The sequence below is a fragment of the Lepisosteus oculatus genome, chromosome 18, assembly GCF_040954835.1.
Source record: "Lepisosteus oculatus isolate fLepOcu1 chromosome 18, fLepOcu1.hap2, whole genome shotgun sequence".
In the NCBI taxonomy this organism is placed as follows: Eukaryota; Metazoa; Chordata; class Actinopteri; order Semionotiformes; family Lepisosteidae; genus Lepisosteus; species Lepisosteus oculatus.
In genome coordinates this window covers 7,593,350-7,611,273 of record NC_090713.1, presented here as the reverse complement: position 1 = coordinate 7,611,273, position 17,924 = coordinate 7,593,350, and the positions used below count along the sequence as shown (strand labels likewise).

The 17,924-nt window shown below is 39.2% G+C and overlaps 1 protein-coding gene across 9 annotated transcripts in view; it reads right to left on the bottom strand.

The window, feature by feature from the left end:
* Positions 1–1,743: 1,743 nt before the first annotated feature.
* LOC107076192 (protein NLRC3-like) overlaps positions 1,744–17,924 on the bottom strand; it is a 41,091-nt gene continuing 24,910 nt past the window's right edge. For 4 of the 9 annotated variants that reach the window (XM_069180324.1, XM_069180326.1, XM_069180330.1 and 1 more), the window contains 2 exons: positions 12,957–14,706; positions 1,746–2,037 (listed from right to left, as the gene is read on the bottom strand). In XM_069180324.1, coding sequence (XP_069036425.1) covers positions 1,860–2,037; positions 12,957–14,706 — 1,928 coding nt within the window. In that variant the 3' untranslated portion in view covers positions 1,746–1,859. Of the gene's footprint in view, positions 2,038–12,956; positions 14,707–17,924 lie in introns of all 9 variants that reach the window. The other 5 variants (XM_069180328.1, XM_069180329.1, XM_069180331.1 and 2 more) reach the window with 3 other exon arrangements.

Below are 17,924 nucleotides of genomic sequence, written 5' to 3'. Positions count from 1 at the left end.
GCTTTTGACAAATATTAAAATGTTTCCAAAATGTCCAAAATATGTTTCCAAATGTTTCCAAAATATTTTAGCTGCTTAGTAACGCGACTCCATATTAATATTACAATCAAGTGGTATTAAATTAGTACAACTTCTCCCTCTCCCATTAGTCTATCATTACACCATTGTTTCTATATTACGTAATCTTCAATTAACTCTCGACCAATCAGAACTCAGCTTATTCAGTATATAACTTGAATGAAGGGGCCTTTTGCTTGACTTCGGTCCCGCTCGGCTCAGCTTTGGTTTTGTTTCGCTTTTGTTTTGCTTTGGCTTTGTGTATTTGTGTGAACTTTTGTGTATAGGGTTAGTTTAGGTTGTTGGGTACATTTTGCACACGTAGTTGATTGTTGTATTAGTCACACTAGTTTAGTATGGGTGAGTGCCGTTTGTCTTGTATGGTTTTGAGTAGTCAGTGAAGATTAGCTAGGGTGTTTGAAGAAGTTGAAGACTGTGTGTAGTTCTTTTGTAGTTAGGTCAGCTTTCCCTCACTTTCTTAGCCAGCTCCATTTTGTTTGTTATTTTCTTTCCTTTGGCACCGCTCTAGTTCCCTCTCCCTGTGTGTTATTGTGTCCTATTACGTACCAGTCACTTATTCACCTTAAAATAAATCACTTTTGCACCAACACTTGTTGTCACGCTTCCTAGTCCTTCATCAGAACCCACCTTCATCCAAAAATTATCCTAAATGTTACACCCCTTTACCCCTAGACACTTGGGGTCGTAACAAGGATAAAACCTTTAACTTTTTATGAAGTACAGTATATAAGCTTGTTATGTTAGAACAAGTGAGTTTAAACCACAAACCATTGTAAGTTACCAAATTAAATACTGTATTTTGCATAATTAAGATATTTACAGAATGAAGAAGGTGGAAGGTTGTGTACTTTTGTCCAACTAAGCAATCTTGCTTTTATAAAATGTACCTACTTTTTAATCAGTTTAATGTTTAACATGCTGCAATACACAGTTTAAAATTATTAAAAGTCTGAACAGTATCCAATTTTTAATTCTGTAACTGGCAAAAGATTGTCCCTCGGCATTGACCAGGATTCAAAACTGGGTGTTTTCTGCCTACAGCCCAAATGCTGCACATGAGACATTAAGCTCAGCTCAGCTAAGCCCACCTCCACTTGGTGGTATTAAAAGGCATTTCACCCTATTTTAAAACATGTGGTACTTTGTAGTTCCTTGAGAAATGCCCACCGCAATTTAGCGTTTAGTGCATTTTGATTAGCTCTGTAATGGACCTGGAATTACAAACCTGAAAGATTAAAAATCTGAGAAATTGTGCTCTCATAACTGTCATTTCCATAGTTATTTTCAGGTTAGAGATTCTCAAAGACAATTTGAGCCACAGTGTAACAGTGAAAGAAATAACATACTGTATACTAAGCCTTGAAAGCAAAATCGTAACTCGCTTCCTTTCAGATGTATTTAAAATATTAGAAAATAAAAGTAGAATACAAGAGATAATAGTATAAAAAGGAGGTAGGCACTTCTGTAGAAACTGAGGAATGGAAAGTCATTCAAATCTACATAAATCCATTAATTCACCTTCATGGAGAGAATATGTCTAGAATTGCAGGGAACAGCTGTCAAATCTCAAACATATTTCCTGGAATTAAAACAAAGCGGGAAAAGATTTTTGAAGAAATAAGAAATAAAAAAAATCAGATTAAAGTGTCTTGGAAAAAATGAGGGAACCAGATGAACTAATCTATAATTGTTTCTTCTTTGATGCAAGTAAAAAAGGGAATGTTGTGTGTTGTCATATATTTACAAAACTCAATAAAAACAAAGAAATCACCAGAGTTCACTTACTTCAGTGTTGTTAATTTACAGTTGGGATGCCTCAGAGCTGCAAACAGCAGTTTCACTCCTGAATCCCCCAGGTTACTGTGACTCAGATCCAGCTCTCTCAGACTGGAGTGTTGAGACTGAAGAGCAGAGGCCAGTTCTTTACAACATCTCTGTGTTAGTTTACATCTCTCCATCCTGCAGACAACAAGACAGGAGCACAGCTGAACATCTGCACAGCTCATCCACATCTTTTTTTCACTCCAACACCCAGCTCAGCAGTAATACAGTACACAACATCATGTCATTATCATCTCAGAGTGTCCATGGAGGAGGAAGATGAAGGTAACAACTGCTTCAAACCTTAGGATCCAGAAGGAAGAAGAAAGATGAGAAGAAACTGTCAGGGAAAGAGACAGGTGGAAACAGGGAGACACATGGAGATACAGTGAAAAGAAAAGGGAAACAAATACTGTTTTTTTTTGTAGAAATGTTAAGGCAGCATTTGCTTTTGAAGAAAATAAAGCAGTGGAAGAAAAACGAAATACAACCAAAGTTTTATATATAACAAGACACAGTTAAAATGTGAACAGCATACAAGACCAAACACTACATACTGCAGACCTCTCCCCCAAAAAACAAAAAGATCATGAAAATACATGAACCCCATTTTTCCCAACAACATACAATGCAAGACACTGTACTCACATGTAACAGTGTCAGAAGACCAGACCTTTTCCAACAAAAGTATTTTCACAGTTTTACTAGAGGAATTCTAGAGAGATTCTGCTCTTCATCAACCCCTCAAACACCCTCCTCCTCTACAGACCCTCCACCTGAGACTGTGTTTATCCTGCTCTCGTAGAAGAGGAGTTGGGTCTGGCCCAGCTGAAAGTGCAATGGGTACAATTCTCTTCATATTGACATAACTCACCCTGAACACAACAGCAGTGCTACTGAAGGCCAGATCAAGAGGATCAGATAGATTAACAAGAATGTCACAGCAGAAAAAACAGTTCCCTCTCACATCAGACACAGCTGGATCCAAAACAGACACAAACTAATTGGCAGCCAGGATAATGCACAGGATTCTCCCCTGCAGATCACCAGCTCTGACAATAATTCAATTCAATCTACATTGTCCCATTGGGGAAATTAGTATTACAGCACACTCCCAACATAACAGCACGATGACAGGCAAAACCTTACCAACAAAGAAGTCAGTGAAACAGTGTTACAGTACGATAAGGGAGAAGAAGTTTGAAAGAGATATTGCAGTGGGGATGAAAGATTTCCTGTTTCTATTAGTATTACACTTGGGGACACAGAGGCGTCTCCCAGATGGGAGAATTGTAAACTTGTAGTGGAGGGGGTGAGAGACACAATACACAGTACACAGTGCTTTCTTTGCCACTCTCTGTCTGTAGAGGATATTTAAAGCGATCTTAATTTCCCCAATAAATTTGCTACTTAATTTATCTAGTTATTCCAGGCTATTAAAATCAGTGATACTGATGTTACCAAACCAGCAAGTGAGACAGTATGTTAATACAGTTTCAATCAAAGACATGCAGAAAAGTGTTAGGATGGTTCTATCTACCTGGAAATAACTAAGTTTACTTCGAAAAATCAAGCCTCTGTTGTCTTTTTTTAAAAATGGTGTTGCAGCATTTGTCCTAACTCAGGTTTTTTCTCTGATCAGTCCCGAGTACCTGTAGTCATTGACAATTTCGACAGTCTGACCATTAGTTACTGTAGGTTGGAGGGGTGTTGCATTTTTCTTAAAATCAGTGAATGTCTAATTAACCAGTTCCCCAGTTTGACCTGTTGAGTCCTATTGGTTAAGATGTTTAGGACCTGTCTTATCAAGCTACTGTTTAGCTTGAAGTTCTGAGAGGGTCTGTGCAAACAACAATGGTTGTATTGTGTTAAAAGTAGAGCAAAAGTCAACAAATAATACCTTACATACAGTATGACCTTGCTTGATCCAGTTGCTGATAGACCAGATTTTACAATGTGAGTACTGCATTGTCTGCCCCCTCCTTTCTCTATATGCAAACTGCAGGGGGTTAGTGAGGTCCTGTGAGTTTTTGTAATGTAATGCTTTAAGATTCTCTCCAGACGTTTCATTGACAGAGATGTAAGAGCAGCTGGCCTGGCAGTTTTTGGAAGAAGAAAAATGATTGATTTCTTTCACAGAGAAAGGATGATATGTATATTTAAGGACATTTGAAAAAAAAATTGTTCGGGTTACACTAATCTCTCTGTGTGTGTTCTCAAAGATGGTTTTCTGAACTCAAACATCAGAAAGAGTACAGAAACTAAAATTATCCTGCAGCTAGGATCACAGCTCCCCCCTCTCTCAACGACAGACTCATTTTCTTCTAAATTCTCTCTTTTCATTGTTGGTTTTATTTCAAACCTCTCTTCACCTATCCTGACTTCACACTTCCTGCTTGGCCTTTCTTTCTGTCCCCTGTTCCCACCCCTCACTCCTCCTCTCTCCCAGCTTTTGTTCTCTCTCTACATTACCTTTGCTTTCTACCCTGTCTTTCTCACACCTGAAGAAGGCTCCACGGCCGAAACATGTTTTCTTTCTTTTCTTTTCAGCATGGGATAAACCTATTACTTGCTCATTTGGAAAAATGCAGCTGACATGCAGGAACGCAACTGAAATGGAAATCTATGAGAAGCAGATTGCAGATCATTAGCTGTTTTACTGAGGGAGATCAGTACAGGCTTCCCCTGGCAGGGTGTGTATCCTACCGCATCCCCAAATGAGTTCTCTGGGGAGTGTGAGGGAGTGCAGACAGACTAGATCTCTGCACAGCATGTACAGAGCCCTTCCCTCATCTGTGGCTAGAGAACATTCCTTTAAGGAACGTGGTTCTCAAACTGTGGAGCGCCCACCAGATGACCCTGGAAATCTGGGTTTTCATGTTTTCTATTTTAATAAAATTAGTTTATGTGTCAAACACGCAGCCTGCATACTTAGCTATGATGATGCAGTACGTGCAAATACTAGAGTGGACATAAGGGTTACTATGTAATTCTATACCACTGTATAGGAATGGTTGCTACGAACCTAAATAACCAACTGTAATAAAAGAGGTTATATTTAGCAAATAGGGAGGTAGGCGAATGTGCGTGATTTTGGAACACTGCCAATCTGATCAGCACAGGAAAGCATGATAGATAACAGAAAAATATTTAAGGACTGTTCTAGGTTAATTTGAGAAAAATACACCGAGCATCTCTGTTTCGCTCCTGTGCGCATGAAATAAAAATTTTCGATTAACTTCTAAGACGGACCCCTGACTATCTTTTAAGTGGAAACAGGGAAGAATTTCTCCAATAGCGCCACATTCTCCAACAGAACAACTGATTGAAAATGAATCCAAATGATCGCAATGAAAACTTTCTGTTCTGCTGCTATCAACAAGAAATACAGGAGAACACATATTTCAGCTTCTCAATGAATTTATCAAAAATAATGGCATTGACTGGAAAAAATGTGTCAGAGTTTGTACAGATGGTGCCAGAGCGATGACAGGCTGATACAGCAGTCTAGTTCCACGAATTAGAGAGGTTGCTCCAGACTGCAGCATCCACCGCGAGGCCTTAACAGTCAAGAAAATACCTAAGGATTCAAAATCTGTTTGACTTTTCTGTCAACAGAGTCTATACTGTCAACAGAGTTGTGAACTGTATCAAGGCTCGACCAATGAATTCATGTTTGTTCAGTGCGCTTTGTAATGAAATGTGCGGCGAACATGCAGCTTTTGTTACATACTGAGGTGAGATGGTTATCAAGTGGTCAAGGGGCAAAGTGCTCATGAGGCTCTTTGAACTGCACTCCAAGGTACAGATGTTTTTGCATGACAAGCAATCTCTTTTGGCAATGATCCAGTGTGGCTGGTAAAATTAGCCTACCTGGCTGATATGTTCTCACATTTGAATGAGCTGAATATGGGCCTGCAGGGGCTCTCTTTAACAATTTTTTAGATGTCTGACAAGATCACTGCTATGAAGAAAAAGCTGAAGCTTTTTGTTAATAAAATCCACACAAGTGATGTTTCTGCTTTTTCAACCTTAGAGAACCACACAAATGGTGTGGCACTTGATGATGCTGTTGTGATTGCAGTGCACATCTTGTGATTGGAAGAACAGTTCTCAGAATATTTTCCAGTTGAAGCCACACCAGAGTGGATCAAGAACCCCCATTTACTGCTGACGCCATAGGAATACCCAAAGATCTGACTTGTGCTGAACAAGAGAGTTATCATCTGATGTGACTTTGATGTCAGAATTGAAACGACTGTCACTGTTGGATCCAATGCAATAATCTAGGCAGTAAGAGCACTACATCCTGGAATAACCTGAGTTCTCTCACTTGCAATTAGACTCACGTGTGTTCAGACTGTTTGAAATCTCTGAGAAGAAACTTCAGCACCAAGATCAGCAGCGCTCTCCCTGTCTGTGATGAGCGCATGCCTCACCAATTAACCTTTAAGTATGACCAGCTGTCACAGACATCCAGAGGCAATTTCTGCCTTGAATGATGTTCTCTCAAACATGTTGCAATATCTCTGGAAGTGTAGACACTAGAGCCCTATTTTATGGCTTAAATTAAAGCTAACCCCATGAGCATTAAATGTAAAAAATCATATTTCTTTTATATTTCTGCACATATTTTTTTACTGAGCACTCACCTGACAGAAATATCCATGAAAAAACATAAAACAAGAAATCAATTTTTTTCTGTCTTCAAAGATCAATATTTCATGTTTTGGACCTTAAACAGAAAATGCTTGTAGACCTTTCCCTACATTATGTGTCTACGAGCTTGAATACAAATTTGAAACAAATGGAACAAATATAAAAAAAAGTCTGTATATTTTTTTGTGAAGACCTGGAATAGTATTGCTACAGTAAGTGCATGGGCCACTGAAAAGCCAGAGTCCCAGTTCCTTTTACAGATAGTGGACGTTTCTTGTTCATTTAAAACTATTATAAAGTGGAAAATATGCGTGTTTTCTCATCCTTTCATTTAGCAGTATTCACGAGGAAATGTGGACATTTCCTCACAAATCTGATGAGCCAGTTAAACAGTTTTCCCTTATCTTCTGTGTTAAAACAAAATCTCTTACCTGAAAATAAAATTTAACTCTAACCCTAAAGATGTTCTGGTGATCCTGGGCCATATTTATGCTACTCAGACCTGACTACTGTTTATAGCAGGGCAATCAGTTCAGCTTACCATATGTCTAATAAGACATATTTTTCTATCTTTTTCTATAACTTGATGCATGTTTAAATGAATGCATGATGTATATTATTTTTATATATATGTTTATTTTAGTCTAGGGTGAAATATTTATCTTTTTGATGTCTTCAACACTTTTCATTCCCCTTTTTGCAGTGTTTATGTGGTTTAGCTTCATGGGGAGGGGCTGGCCTATTGTATATAAAAGGGGGAATGAAGAGAGAAGGCAAGAGAGCTGTACTTCAAGAGGGCACACTTACACAAAGACAGACTGTCACAGCCCTGCAACCATATGACCTTAACAGACAGGCTACAAACAGCCTGGATGAATACCAAAGCGCACTAAATCACCAGGAAATTAAGAAATTCTCAACTACATTCCTAAACTCTGCTAAACTCAGCTAAACTCTGTACAAAAGCAATAAAACAGGCATACAGTATATTTGGCTTTAAAAGATTTAAATCACATATTCGACAAACTAGACTTGAAATCAAACTTTAAAAGAGTACAAAACACATTCAAAAATAATAACAAAAGAATATTTTTGCAGACTGCAGAAATACAAGAAAAGCACTGAGAACTATTAAAAACAAAAACACACACAACCACAAAAACCGGATCTATGCTGCAGATACTATGAAATGGTGAAACACTACAAATACATCCTAAACAAGTGAATAAATGCACACTGACAACTCTCAAATTAAGACAATTATGCATAACTGTCTGGGATCGACAGGTCGGTGGCCAAGATGGAGCCAAGAACGAGATGCTGAGACACAGCAGCACAGAAATACTGCAGATTCTGCTCAAACTCTTCAACCTTATACTGAGGTGTTTCCCTGAGGTCTGCAGTCAAGGACTGATCACCCACATCTATAAATCTGAAGACAGACTTGACCCTTAATACTACCAGGGCACCTGTGTGAACAGTAACATGGGGAAGATATTCTGCAGTATCATGGAAGCCCAAATAATGGTCTTCCTTTAACAAGCACAGTGTCCTAAGAGTCAGACTGGCATCCTACCAAACATATGTTAACATTTACACCCTGCACTCACTTATAAACAAACAGGTCCACCTTTATTAATTAAAAATCTAGATTCAATTTGGCATGGAGATTTACAAATGTCTTCACTGTGGTTTAAGAGCTTAAGTCTATGATGTAATTATGGCAAAGCACTCTAAGAACATGTGGACAGAGAAAAACAAAACAAAAGAATAGATTTCTTCACTCAGGGTTGTGGAGTGAGACTGGGCTATAGCCCAACACTGCTCAATATCTATATCAGCTAGAGGTGCTGGAACAGTCTGCAGCCCCTGGCCTCACACTACACTACAAAAATATCAAATTCCTGCTCTATGCTGATGACCTGGTCCTGCTGTTGCCCACAGAACAGGGGCTACAGCAGAGTCCAGCACTACTGGAGTAGTACTGTCAAACCTGGACACCAACAATCTGAACAAGACAACAGTCATGGTTTTAAAGAAGAAAGACTGATCTCAGGAAAACAGAAAATAGGCTCCACTTTACATTGAACACCACACTGGAACACAACCAGCTAAAATACCTTGAGCTGATGATCAGTTCATGTAGGACTTTTCACCTGACAGTGAGGGCGCAGAAGGAGAAGGCACATACAGTATAACCAATTTCCTGTCTAACATACACTTGGGCCCAAGTCAGTTTTGTTACAGAACAAAAAGTTCAGTGGGTGATGCCGTTTCCCTGGGGCTCCATGATACATTTCAACATCTAAAAGCACCCAGCACATATGCTTGGATCCTTTTTAATGGCTATAGTTCTGCTTTTAAGATGATCACCCCTCTCAAGCTTTTTTAAAAGTTTGCAGAGAAGGGTATTGATCAGACTCTGTGCTATTGGCTACTGGATTTCCTTTCTGATAGGAAGCAGCTGGTAAAACTGAAGAATATCCTCTCTAAGCCTCTCGCTCTAAGCACAGGAGCTCCTTGGGGTTGTGTCTTATCTCCTCTCATTTACTCTCTGTACACAAATGACTGTCTTTCACATGCAGGTTCAGTCAAAATGTTCAAATATGCTGATGGCTCTGCTCTCGTAGGGCTCATCACAAACAATCGTGAGTCAGTATACAGGAATTAAATAGCTCATTTAGTTAAACAGTTCAACCTCAAACCTTTCAGGGCCCTATGCAGACGACACGATCCGGGGTAGAATGGGGAAAACACGGGGGTTAAAGTCATGCAGGAGACGGGAATGAAGACGGGAGGCGTGTCCAAAGTGCGCAGGTGTCCAGGGGGGTGAGTCCGGGGCAAACAATCCAAGAGTAAAGTCAAAAGGGAAAATCCAAGACGAAGGCAAAAGATCCAAAAACCGGGCGGTGCAAACGAGACTAACGATTTAAAAACAGGAGCCGGGTCGGAACCGGCAGGGAACAGGAACAAGAAACAGAAACAGAAACAACTGGCTGCGCCTGGCTCCGGGCTTGCATAATGCAGAAACCAATGCAGAGCCCCAAACTGAGTGGGCGTCTGGCTTTTAAGGGGGGCTGGAAGGAGGCTGGAACAAGGGGCAGGTGCACAAAATCAGGTCCGAAGTAAAAGAGCCAGAGCGCACTTAAGGGGGAGGGACTTCAAGCGTGACAGGCAGGGTACACCCTGGACGGGGCGCCAGTCCATCGCAGGAAAAGAGCAAGCCAATCATACATGGGGACAATTTGGAGGGCATGGTAAAGGCAGATGGGGGAAATTTAGCCCAATCACTGGGATAACTCCCTACTCTTCTTGAGAAATTGCCTGGGGATCTTTAATGAGTCGGGACCTTGGTTTAACTTCTCATCCAAAAGACAGTTAGTACATACAGTGATCGTAAAAAAAATATATCCAATTTCCTGGTAGTCTTCCACATTTATGCATTTGCTTTGCGTAAAATAGATAGTACAACAATGGTATTTTGATGGAGGAAGTTTCTCGTTGTAACTTTTTTAAGCAAGTCAATCCAAAGACGAATTGAAACTTTAGATGTTCTTTGAACTGCCTATTTAAAAAGGTTGAAAACCCTGAAACCCTGAAAAAACAATGGCCAGACAGAAAATTGCAAACATTGTTATCCTCTCATCAAGTAATCCAGTGCCTGAACTCCCCAGAATGTGTTACTATTACTCAAGATGTTCATACATAGTCACATAATTATCCAAGAATAAGGCACTATATGTTGGGGATGAAAGCAGCTAGAAAGCTACTTCCAATAGCACAAATGCAGCACTAATGAATGAGACCTATTAGGTTGTCTTGCACCATTTTAGTGGAACTTAGTGACATCACACCCCCAAAAAAGATGTTATATCTTGGAAATGGAAGGATCACAAACATCACATTCAGTGGCACAAACAGAGCATTCACTAATGCGGTGGGATTCATCATTTGTGCTGTTTGAAGGTGAACTTCCACAGACAGGTCCCCAGTACAAATGGTGACACAATAGTTTGAAACTTGGCAGCCAACTGTAAAAGGTTGTGAATGTAAAGTGAATATTTAACAGACTGATATATAAAATAAATAATAATAATTAAATAAATAAAAATAATATTTCATATGTATACTCTGTTGACATTATTAGAGAATGAGTTAAAGATTTTCATTATAAAAATATGTTAGACACAATTGCTTTAAAAAACATTACATTTCTATGACTAACAGCACTTTCTCATGCTTCCTCTACTGCTCTTCCATATTATTCCTGCAGTAAAAACAAATTACCTACAGTTTGTATGGAAGCAAACTGATACATCTCAAGAGTATTCAGAATGGATTGAACTCCAGTCGGGACACTCCACTCAAAGCACTTAGATAATGGGGGCTCCCCTCCACCACCACCAATGTTTAGCTCCCAACCAGTATGCTCACCACACATCAGCTATCAGTGGGGAGGAGAACAGAGTGATGAAGCCAATTAATGCATGAATTTCAGGAGCTACTGTAGTTACGTAACCAAATACAATTTAACCTTGCTTTGTGAAACTGAAAATACAACTTTTGTCAATTTACTAAAGCTACTGTATATGGTTGAATAGTCTCACTTTGCGAAATAGACTCCTGGTGCTCATTGAACACCTGCTGGGTACACCCTTCCTAAAATCGAATGTGAGTATGAAATAGGTAAATAACTTCTGCTTTATTTGTTGGTTAAAGATTGTTTAAGTTTAAGCATGTTCATGTTGCTACAGAGAAAATAACTGCTATTCAGTTTAAACTGTGCACACATACTTCAGCATGACCTGTCTCACTGAAATGCTCATGATATCAATACTCTTTTTTCATGTTTCGTCTGTTACCCCAACTTCTCAGTCCGCAGGGGTCCCAGTGTCCTCATCATCAAGTGGAGAAGAAGGGCGACGAGGGAGATTGTTGTACAACATCAAAAACAGTTCGTAATTTTTGTCTTATTCCTTTCTCTAATTTTAGATTTTAATTATAAAAACATATCACCACAGTGGCTCTAATGATAAGTATTTAAAAACAAATATGTATTTAAAAACCTTAATTGTGATTTCTGTTTAAGGGCGTCTTTAAATTATCTGACTCCCTCTGAACATCTGGTACAACTGGTTTTCACTCACAGTCTTCAAGTTTTGCTAACTCATTTACATTATTAATTTATTAAGTATACTATTTTAATGTTTATCTGTGATATATAAAAATAAGTCAATACAGTACACATTATTGTATTTTATTATTGAAGAACGAGTCTATTAGCTAAAAGCACTGATGCATTGAGCAGGAATTGAACCCAGGAGCTTCTGGGTCACAAGTCAAAATTCCACCACTCAACCAAAACTTCACTCAGTTCACAAGCCTTTCCTTTTTCCATTACAGCAATAATGACAGCAAAATGTATTTAAAACAAGCACTTCAACAAAACCTTTCCAAAATAACCACAAGTGACTGAGGAAAACAATTCGACACTGATGTGTATGAAGTATGTAGAACACGCTACCACTACAAGCTATATAAATATATTTAAAATAATAAATTAATATTGATAATGACATTAAGAAACTTATTATTTTCAGCTACCAAAATTTCCCTTTAATTACATGATTGCATATTAATATTCTGTATTAAGTGCATTTAAAGAAATAAGACAACAGATTAAGTAAAGCTAATATCTAACACACTACAAGTGCCACCTATCGCTCTTCTTTGGCCAGTGATGTTTCTGTGGGCAGTGTACCGCAGTGTGGTATAGGGGCTGCTTCTGTACAGTCCTTGCCTGCTTCAGGCTGTAGCAAGTCTGACTTGTGCAATTCCCACAGACACAAACTGGTCAGAGACAAGTGGAATGAACAATATCCAAATAACTCAAAAACTAGACCATAAAATAACTAGAAAAAACTTAGAAAGAAAACAAAATCCCTACAGTCTCCCCCATCCCAACCCAACCCCTTTCTAAAACAGCTGCCCTGGAAACAAGCAGCACACGGAGATCTCGAAACTGGCATGAACCCTGACCGCCCTCAGCACCGATTTCCTCACTTCATACATGATGGACACATGAAGCAGCTCCAAAAAAAAGAAAAAATAGTAACATGAGACATGAGCTGGAATGTCTGAAGTTTGAGTTTTGAACTTTTCACTTGGCAAACTGCCATTAGCTTTATATTTTGGCATTGTACCGTAGAATCAATAACAAATAATTTAAAAGAAAGTTAAAAATAGTTAATTATGGGATTTAATGTTGAAAAATAAAAAGTGTGCTAGAGTATAAGATGAATATACTGTATCTACTTCACTTCACTGAGTACCAGCCAGAAGTACCCTCAGAGGGACAGTTTGGACCTTGCATGTAAAGTAAATCTGAGGTTACTCACGTAAGGGTTTTTGTTATCTTTGCCACAGGTAGCAATCTCCGTACACACTCCTCTGATGTAGCATATTCACTCATGTCAAAGACATCAATCTCTTTCTCAGACAGCAGTGAGAAATAGGCAAGTGCTGAACACTGGGAAGGTGAGAGGCTTTGTCCTGAATGTTTTCCTTTATCCAAAGTCACATTGAACTCATCCATTAAAGACTTGTCCTTCAGTTCACTCAGACAGTGGAAAAGGTTAAAGCATCTTTCAGGAGAAGACGCTCCTCTAATGAGTTTTTTGATGTGTTCTGTTGTTTCCAGTATGTCACTGGAGTGATCTTGTGTGTGTGACAGGAATCCCTTTAGAAGCTCCTGGTTGTTCTTCATTCCCGTTCCCAAGAGGAACCGGACAAACAGGTCAAGGTGACCAGTCTTGCTCTGGATGGCTCTTCTAAGTGCAACTTTATTCAAGTGGAACAGTGTGGAAGCTGGTGGGTTTCCTTTCTTAAGTGGGTTAATATTTTTGTTCTGATGGGAACCTAAAACATACAGAGCTGCAAAATACTCCTGGACAGTCAGGTGTAAAAAGCAGTACACCTTTTCCTGAAACAAGACTGACTCTTGTTTAAATATTTCCTTCCACACCCCTGAGTAAAGGGAGGAGTTGTGGAGATCAATGCCATATTTTTTCAAATCTTTTTCATAGAACACTATGATGTTTTTCTTCAGACTTTCAAATGCCAGCTTTCCCAGCTTCAGAATTGCTTCTTGATTTATTTTGAGGACAGTTTCTTTCTTTTCCTTTTGTTCCTTTGCTGTCAGTAAGACAAGCAGAAAGTACGTATAGAAATCTGTCAGTGTTGTTGGATTTGCCCCACTGTTCTCTTCCAAAGTGTGCTCCAGAACAGTAACTACAATCCAGCAGAAAACAGGAACATAGCACAAAATGTAAAGACTCCTCAGTGCCTTTATGTGTGAAATAATTCTGTCTGCTAGAGCTCTGTTCTTACACTTCTTTCTGATGTACTCTTCCTTCTGCTGGTCTTCAAACCCCTGGACCTCTGTCACCCTGCTGATGAGCTCTGGAGGGATCAGACCTGTTGCAGCTGGTCTGGAAGTGATCCAGATGGAAGCATTAACAGGAAAGTTCCTCTTGATGAGGTTTGTTAACAACACGTCCACTGAAGCTTGCTTTTTCACATCAGACCACCTCTGGTTTGTTTTAAAGTCCAAAGGATGTTGGCTTTCATCCAGACCATCAAAGATGAACAGGACTTTGTGGCTATCTAAAACATTATCAGAGGATTTTATCTCTGGACAGAAACACAGAACCAGTTCCTGTAAACTCATTTCTGATTTGATCAAGTTTAATTCACGGAATGGAAGAAAAAATATAAAATCGAAGTCCTGGTTGTCTTTTCCAGTAGTCCAGTCGAGAATGAATTTCTGCACAGAGAATGTTTTCCCGATGCCAGCAACTCCCTTCATCATTACAGTTCTGATTGGAATGGTCTGTCCTGGCAGTGGCTTAAAAATATCGCTGCACTTGATGGAGTGGATCTCTGATTTTGTGCTTTTGGAGACAGTTTCTACCTGCATGACCTCATGTCCATGATTCACCTCAACACAGCTGCCCTCAGTTATCCACACGTGTGTAAAGATGTCATCAAGGAGGGTCTGCTCTCCCGGCTTAGCAATTCCCTCAGATACAACTTCAAACTGCGTCTTTAGAGCTTCCTTGTGTTTGTCTTTCAGTGTCTGCAGCCACCCTAAAACAGAAAGAACACGATAGTAAAGACACAGTCTGAGGCTGCAGTAGAAATCGTGACAGTGTGATGTGATGACAGATCTCTTACAGGGACACCAGCTATTGAGGTTTACAAGTGTGAGACACAATCAGAACAGATGGACACAGATAAAGTCAAGAGTCACAGACACAGTCCATTAGTTGTCCTAGCTGGAGCTCCGGCAGTGACTCCTCATTTTTAATCACCCTCTGATAGTCATGTCCTGGTCTCTCACAGCCTCACAGACACACCCTCTCATGAAGACAATTTCCTCATGGGAGTTATTTTCATTCCTTAGAATGACGACTGATTCTGCTCTATCCTGGGTATCAGAAAGCCAAGCTGTAGTTCAAGATGCTAACTGACCATTGTGGCAAAAGCCAAATGTGTCATAATATTTACTGCAATTATCTATTCCTTAAAATATTTAAAATATCGATCCACTGTATTAACGTGATTGTTGAATTTACTGGAACAATTAGAAATTGAATTAGTAAAGCAATATTCACACATGGATTAAAATTACACAATAAGTAATTTATTGAAACAACAGCAAAATGTGCACTGCAAACCAACAGGATTATATATACAATGTCTATAGAGCTCCCTTTCAAAATTGTCACCCTTAGTTGCCTTAGAGTAGAGACCAAACACCCTACCCCTCAATATCCAAGTGAATAATATTCTACAACTTTTTTAGCAAATTAATAGTAGATCTAGAATCTGAAATAGCTTGGTTGGATAAGAGCCCACCTCTTGTAGCAGCGATTCTAAATTAGCTCACGTGTACCCAATCACCTTCAGAATCAGATCTATTTGATTAACAAATTTATTAACAAATAAAGTAACAAAACAGTAACATATACTGTAGGAGAAATATAATGAACTGTAATGAAATTCAAGAAACAAGGGCTATCTGAGTGAACAAAGTAAACCCTTGGTTTAACAGACTAATAGGAGAAAGGCGACCATTTTTGTTACTTTCCGTTAAATCACAATGCTTTTTTTTCCCAACACAAAATCATATATAGATTATACTTCATGTATTTGTTTTCCCTATCTTTTAACTTATTTTTAAGAATTGCAATCAACCTTATGACATCTTTTCTTGTTTTTTTATCCTAAATATACAGTACAAGCTCTGTATTTCACACGTCTTAAGTACACTGATTCACTGAAGTATATGAAACAAACACTAATAATAAGCAATTGACCTGCCAGTATAGTGCACCATTGATATTCCAAACTTTTATTTTTAAACCTATGTAGTATCTTTACCTTGTTTTAATATTTTTACATTACAATTTTGTGCATCTTTTTCTTTTCAAATAATATGTAAAAATACAGGACTGCACTACTCTGTAAAACTGCCAGGAGGCACAGTGAATCTTTAATGAATCATTGTGTCTAACATTAGGTTGATTATATTTTAATAATAAAAAATAATGTTCACCCATTAGTACTTTCCTAAGCTAATCATACAGTACAGTGACACTAATATAATTTTTTGCTGCTTTCATCAAATAGTGGACAAAAGCATTAGCACATTAGTGTTTATTTTACTGATTGTAGACTATATTATATGTTGTTATGTTATATGTTGGGAGTGTACAGTATTACAACACAGGTTAAGTCTTAGCACTTTCACATTGAAAAAATAAGTAGCTGCTATGTTGGTGGTTATATAATACATCGTATAAGCATTCTAATTATTCTTGGCTTAATTTGTTATGTATTTTGTGTAACTATGCAGCAGTGGAAGGAGCCGCGGTGAATGAGTGAGTCGGCGCCCCGTCTGTGAGGTTAGTGAGAAAATGCGCCGTTATGTGAAGCAGCGCAGCACCGTCGTGTAGAGTGGCCCCCAGGCTGGACTTGCCCTGTCTAACCGGGATCTAGCCTGGAAAAAGACCCCGCTTGGCAGCGGGGACCAGACTGGATTTACCCTGTTTAACAGGGTCCAGTCTGGGAGAACAGGAAGGGAGCGAGCGCAAGGCCAAAAATAAAAATTTAAATTGTGGAAAAATTATATGTCTGCCCCAGTATAGAGACAGAACGGGACAGGATAAAAGAAAAAGAAACAGACTCACACTCGATTAAAATCCCTTCTGGGATTGCCGGTGCACAAATCCTCACCCTGTTTATCCTTTTCGGGGAGGTGCTCAGTGTGCCTTTAAAGAGTTCTCACAGCTGCCACCCATCTTTCATCAGTGCAGCTGTGATTACAAAGGAGACTTTTTCCTTTTGTACTTTTTTCACACTGAACACACCCCTCGTGTGTAGTGCCACAATTGTTAACTCACATTGTAAGGTTATTACAATGTCTATACTATAATCTTTAATCTATACTATATTATCTAAGGCGGTGCTCTGGTGTCATGAGGGAAAAAAATCATATGTACTGTAGGATTTTGCATACCACTCTTGTGTAGGGCAGGCTTCATCATGGCTTTATAAGCAGCATGAGCCTTTGCTGTTGGAGGAAGAAGAAGATGGGTAGAAATTCAAATAGGGAACCAGTTGCAACAACAAAGTAGAGCATCTGGACCCCAGTGTGCACTGAGCTCAATTTAATGAGGATTTCTAAAGGTTAGAAGACTAAAGGGAAAGTACCACAGCAAGATCTGGTTCAAGAAGCCCAGCTGAAGCAGCAGTGGAGTTTACATGATCAAGGTCTCAGAGCTCCACAAGAACACATGTGCTCCAGCAGCTGGGACCAGTTAACTGAGGTTCAACAGCTGTCAGAGTGGGGCTCTTGCAGGAGCAGCAGCTAGTTTATCTTACACTAGCAGAGTATAATGACCTGCAACAAGCACAGGTAAAAAAGATATTAGAAAGACCAGAGGATATGTGAAAAAAGAAATGGATATTGTACTGGAGGTTACAATACATTTTTTTTCAGCACTACCACAACAAGGAAACAGTAATGAAGTAAAATTGAAATCTTGGAGCTTTTTTTTAGCTCTGTAACAGGGCACCTGGATCTGGGCACCTAAGCATCTATTAGGATACCAGAGGGAGATGTATAGATACTCTAAATACCCGGGGAGAATGAGTGTTCAATCAGCAGGAGGTTATTAGGGGACTGGTGTCTCCTGTGTGAAGCCAGGTTTAACTATGTGAGTATTCAGGGAGTGAACGGTCCTTGTCGGCTCAGGAGAGTCAGACCCTGAGCTGATACAGTGTTTCTGTATCAGCCTGCC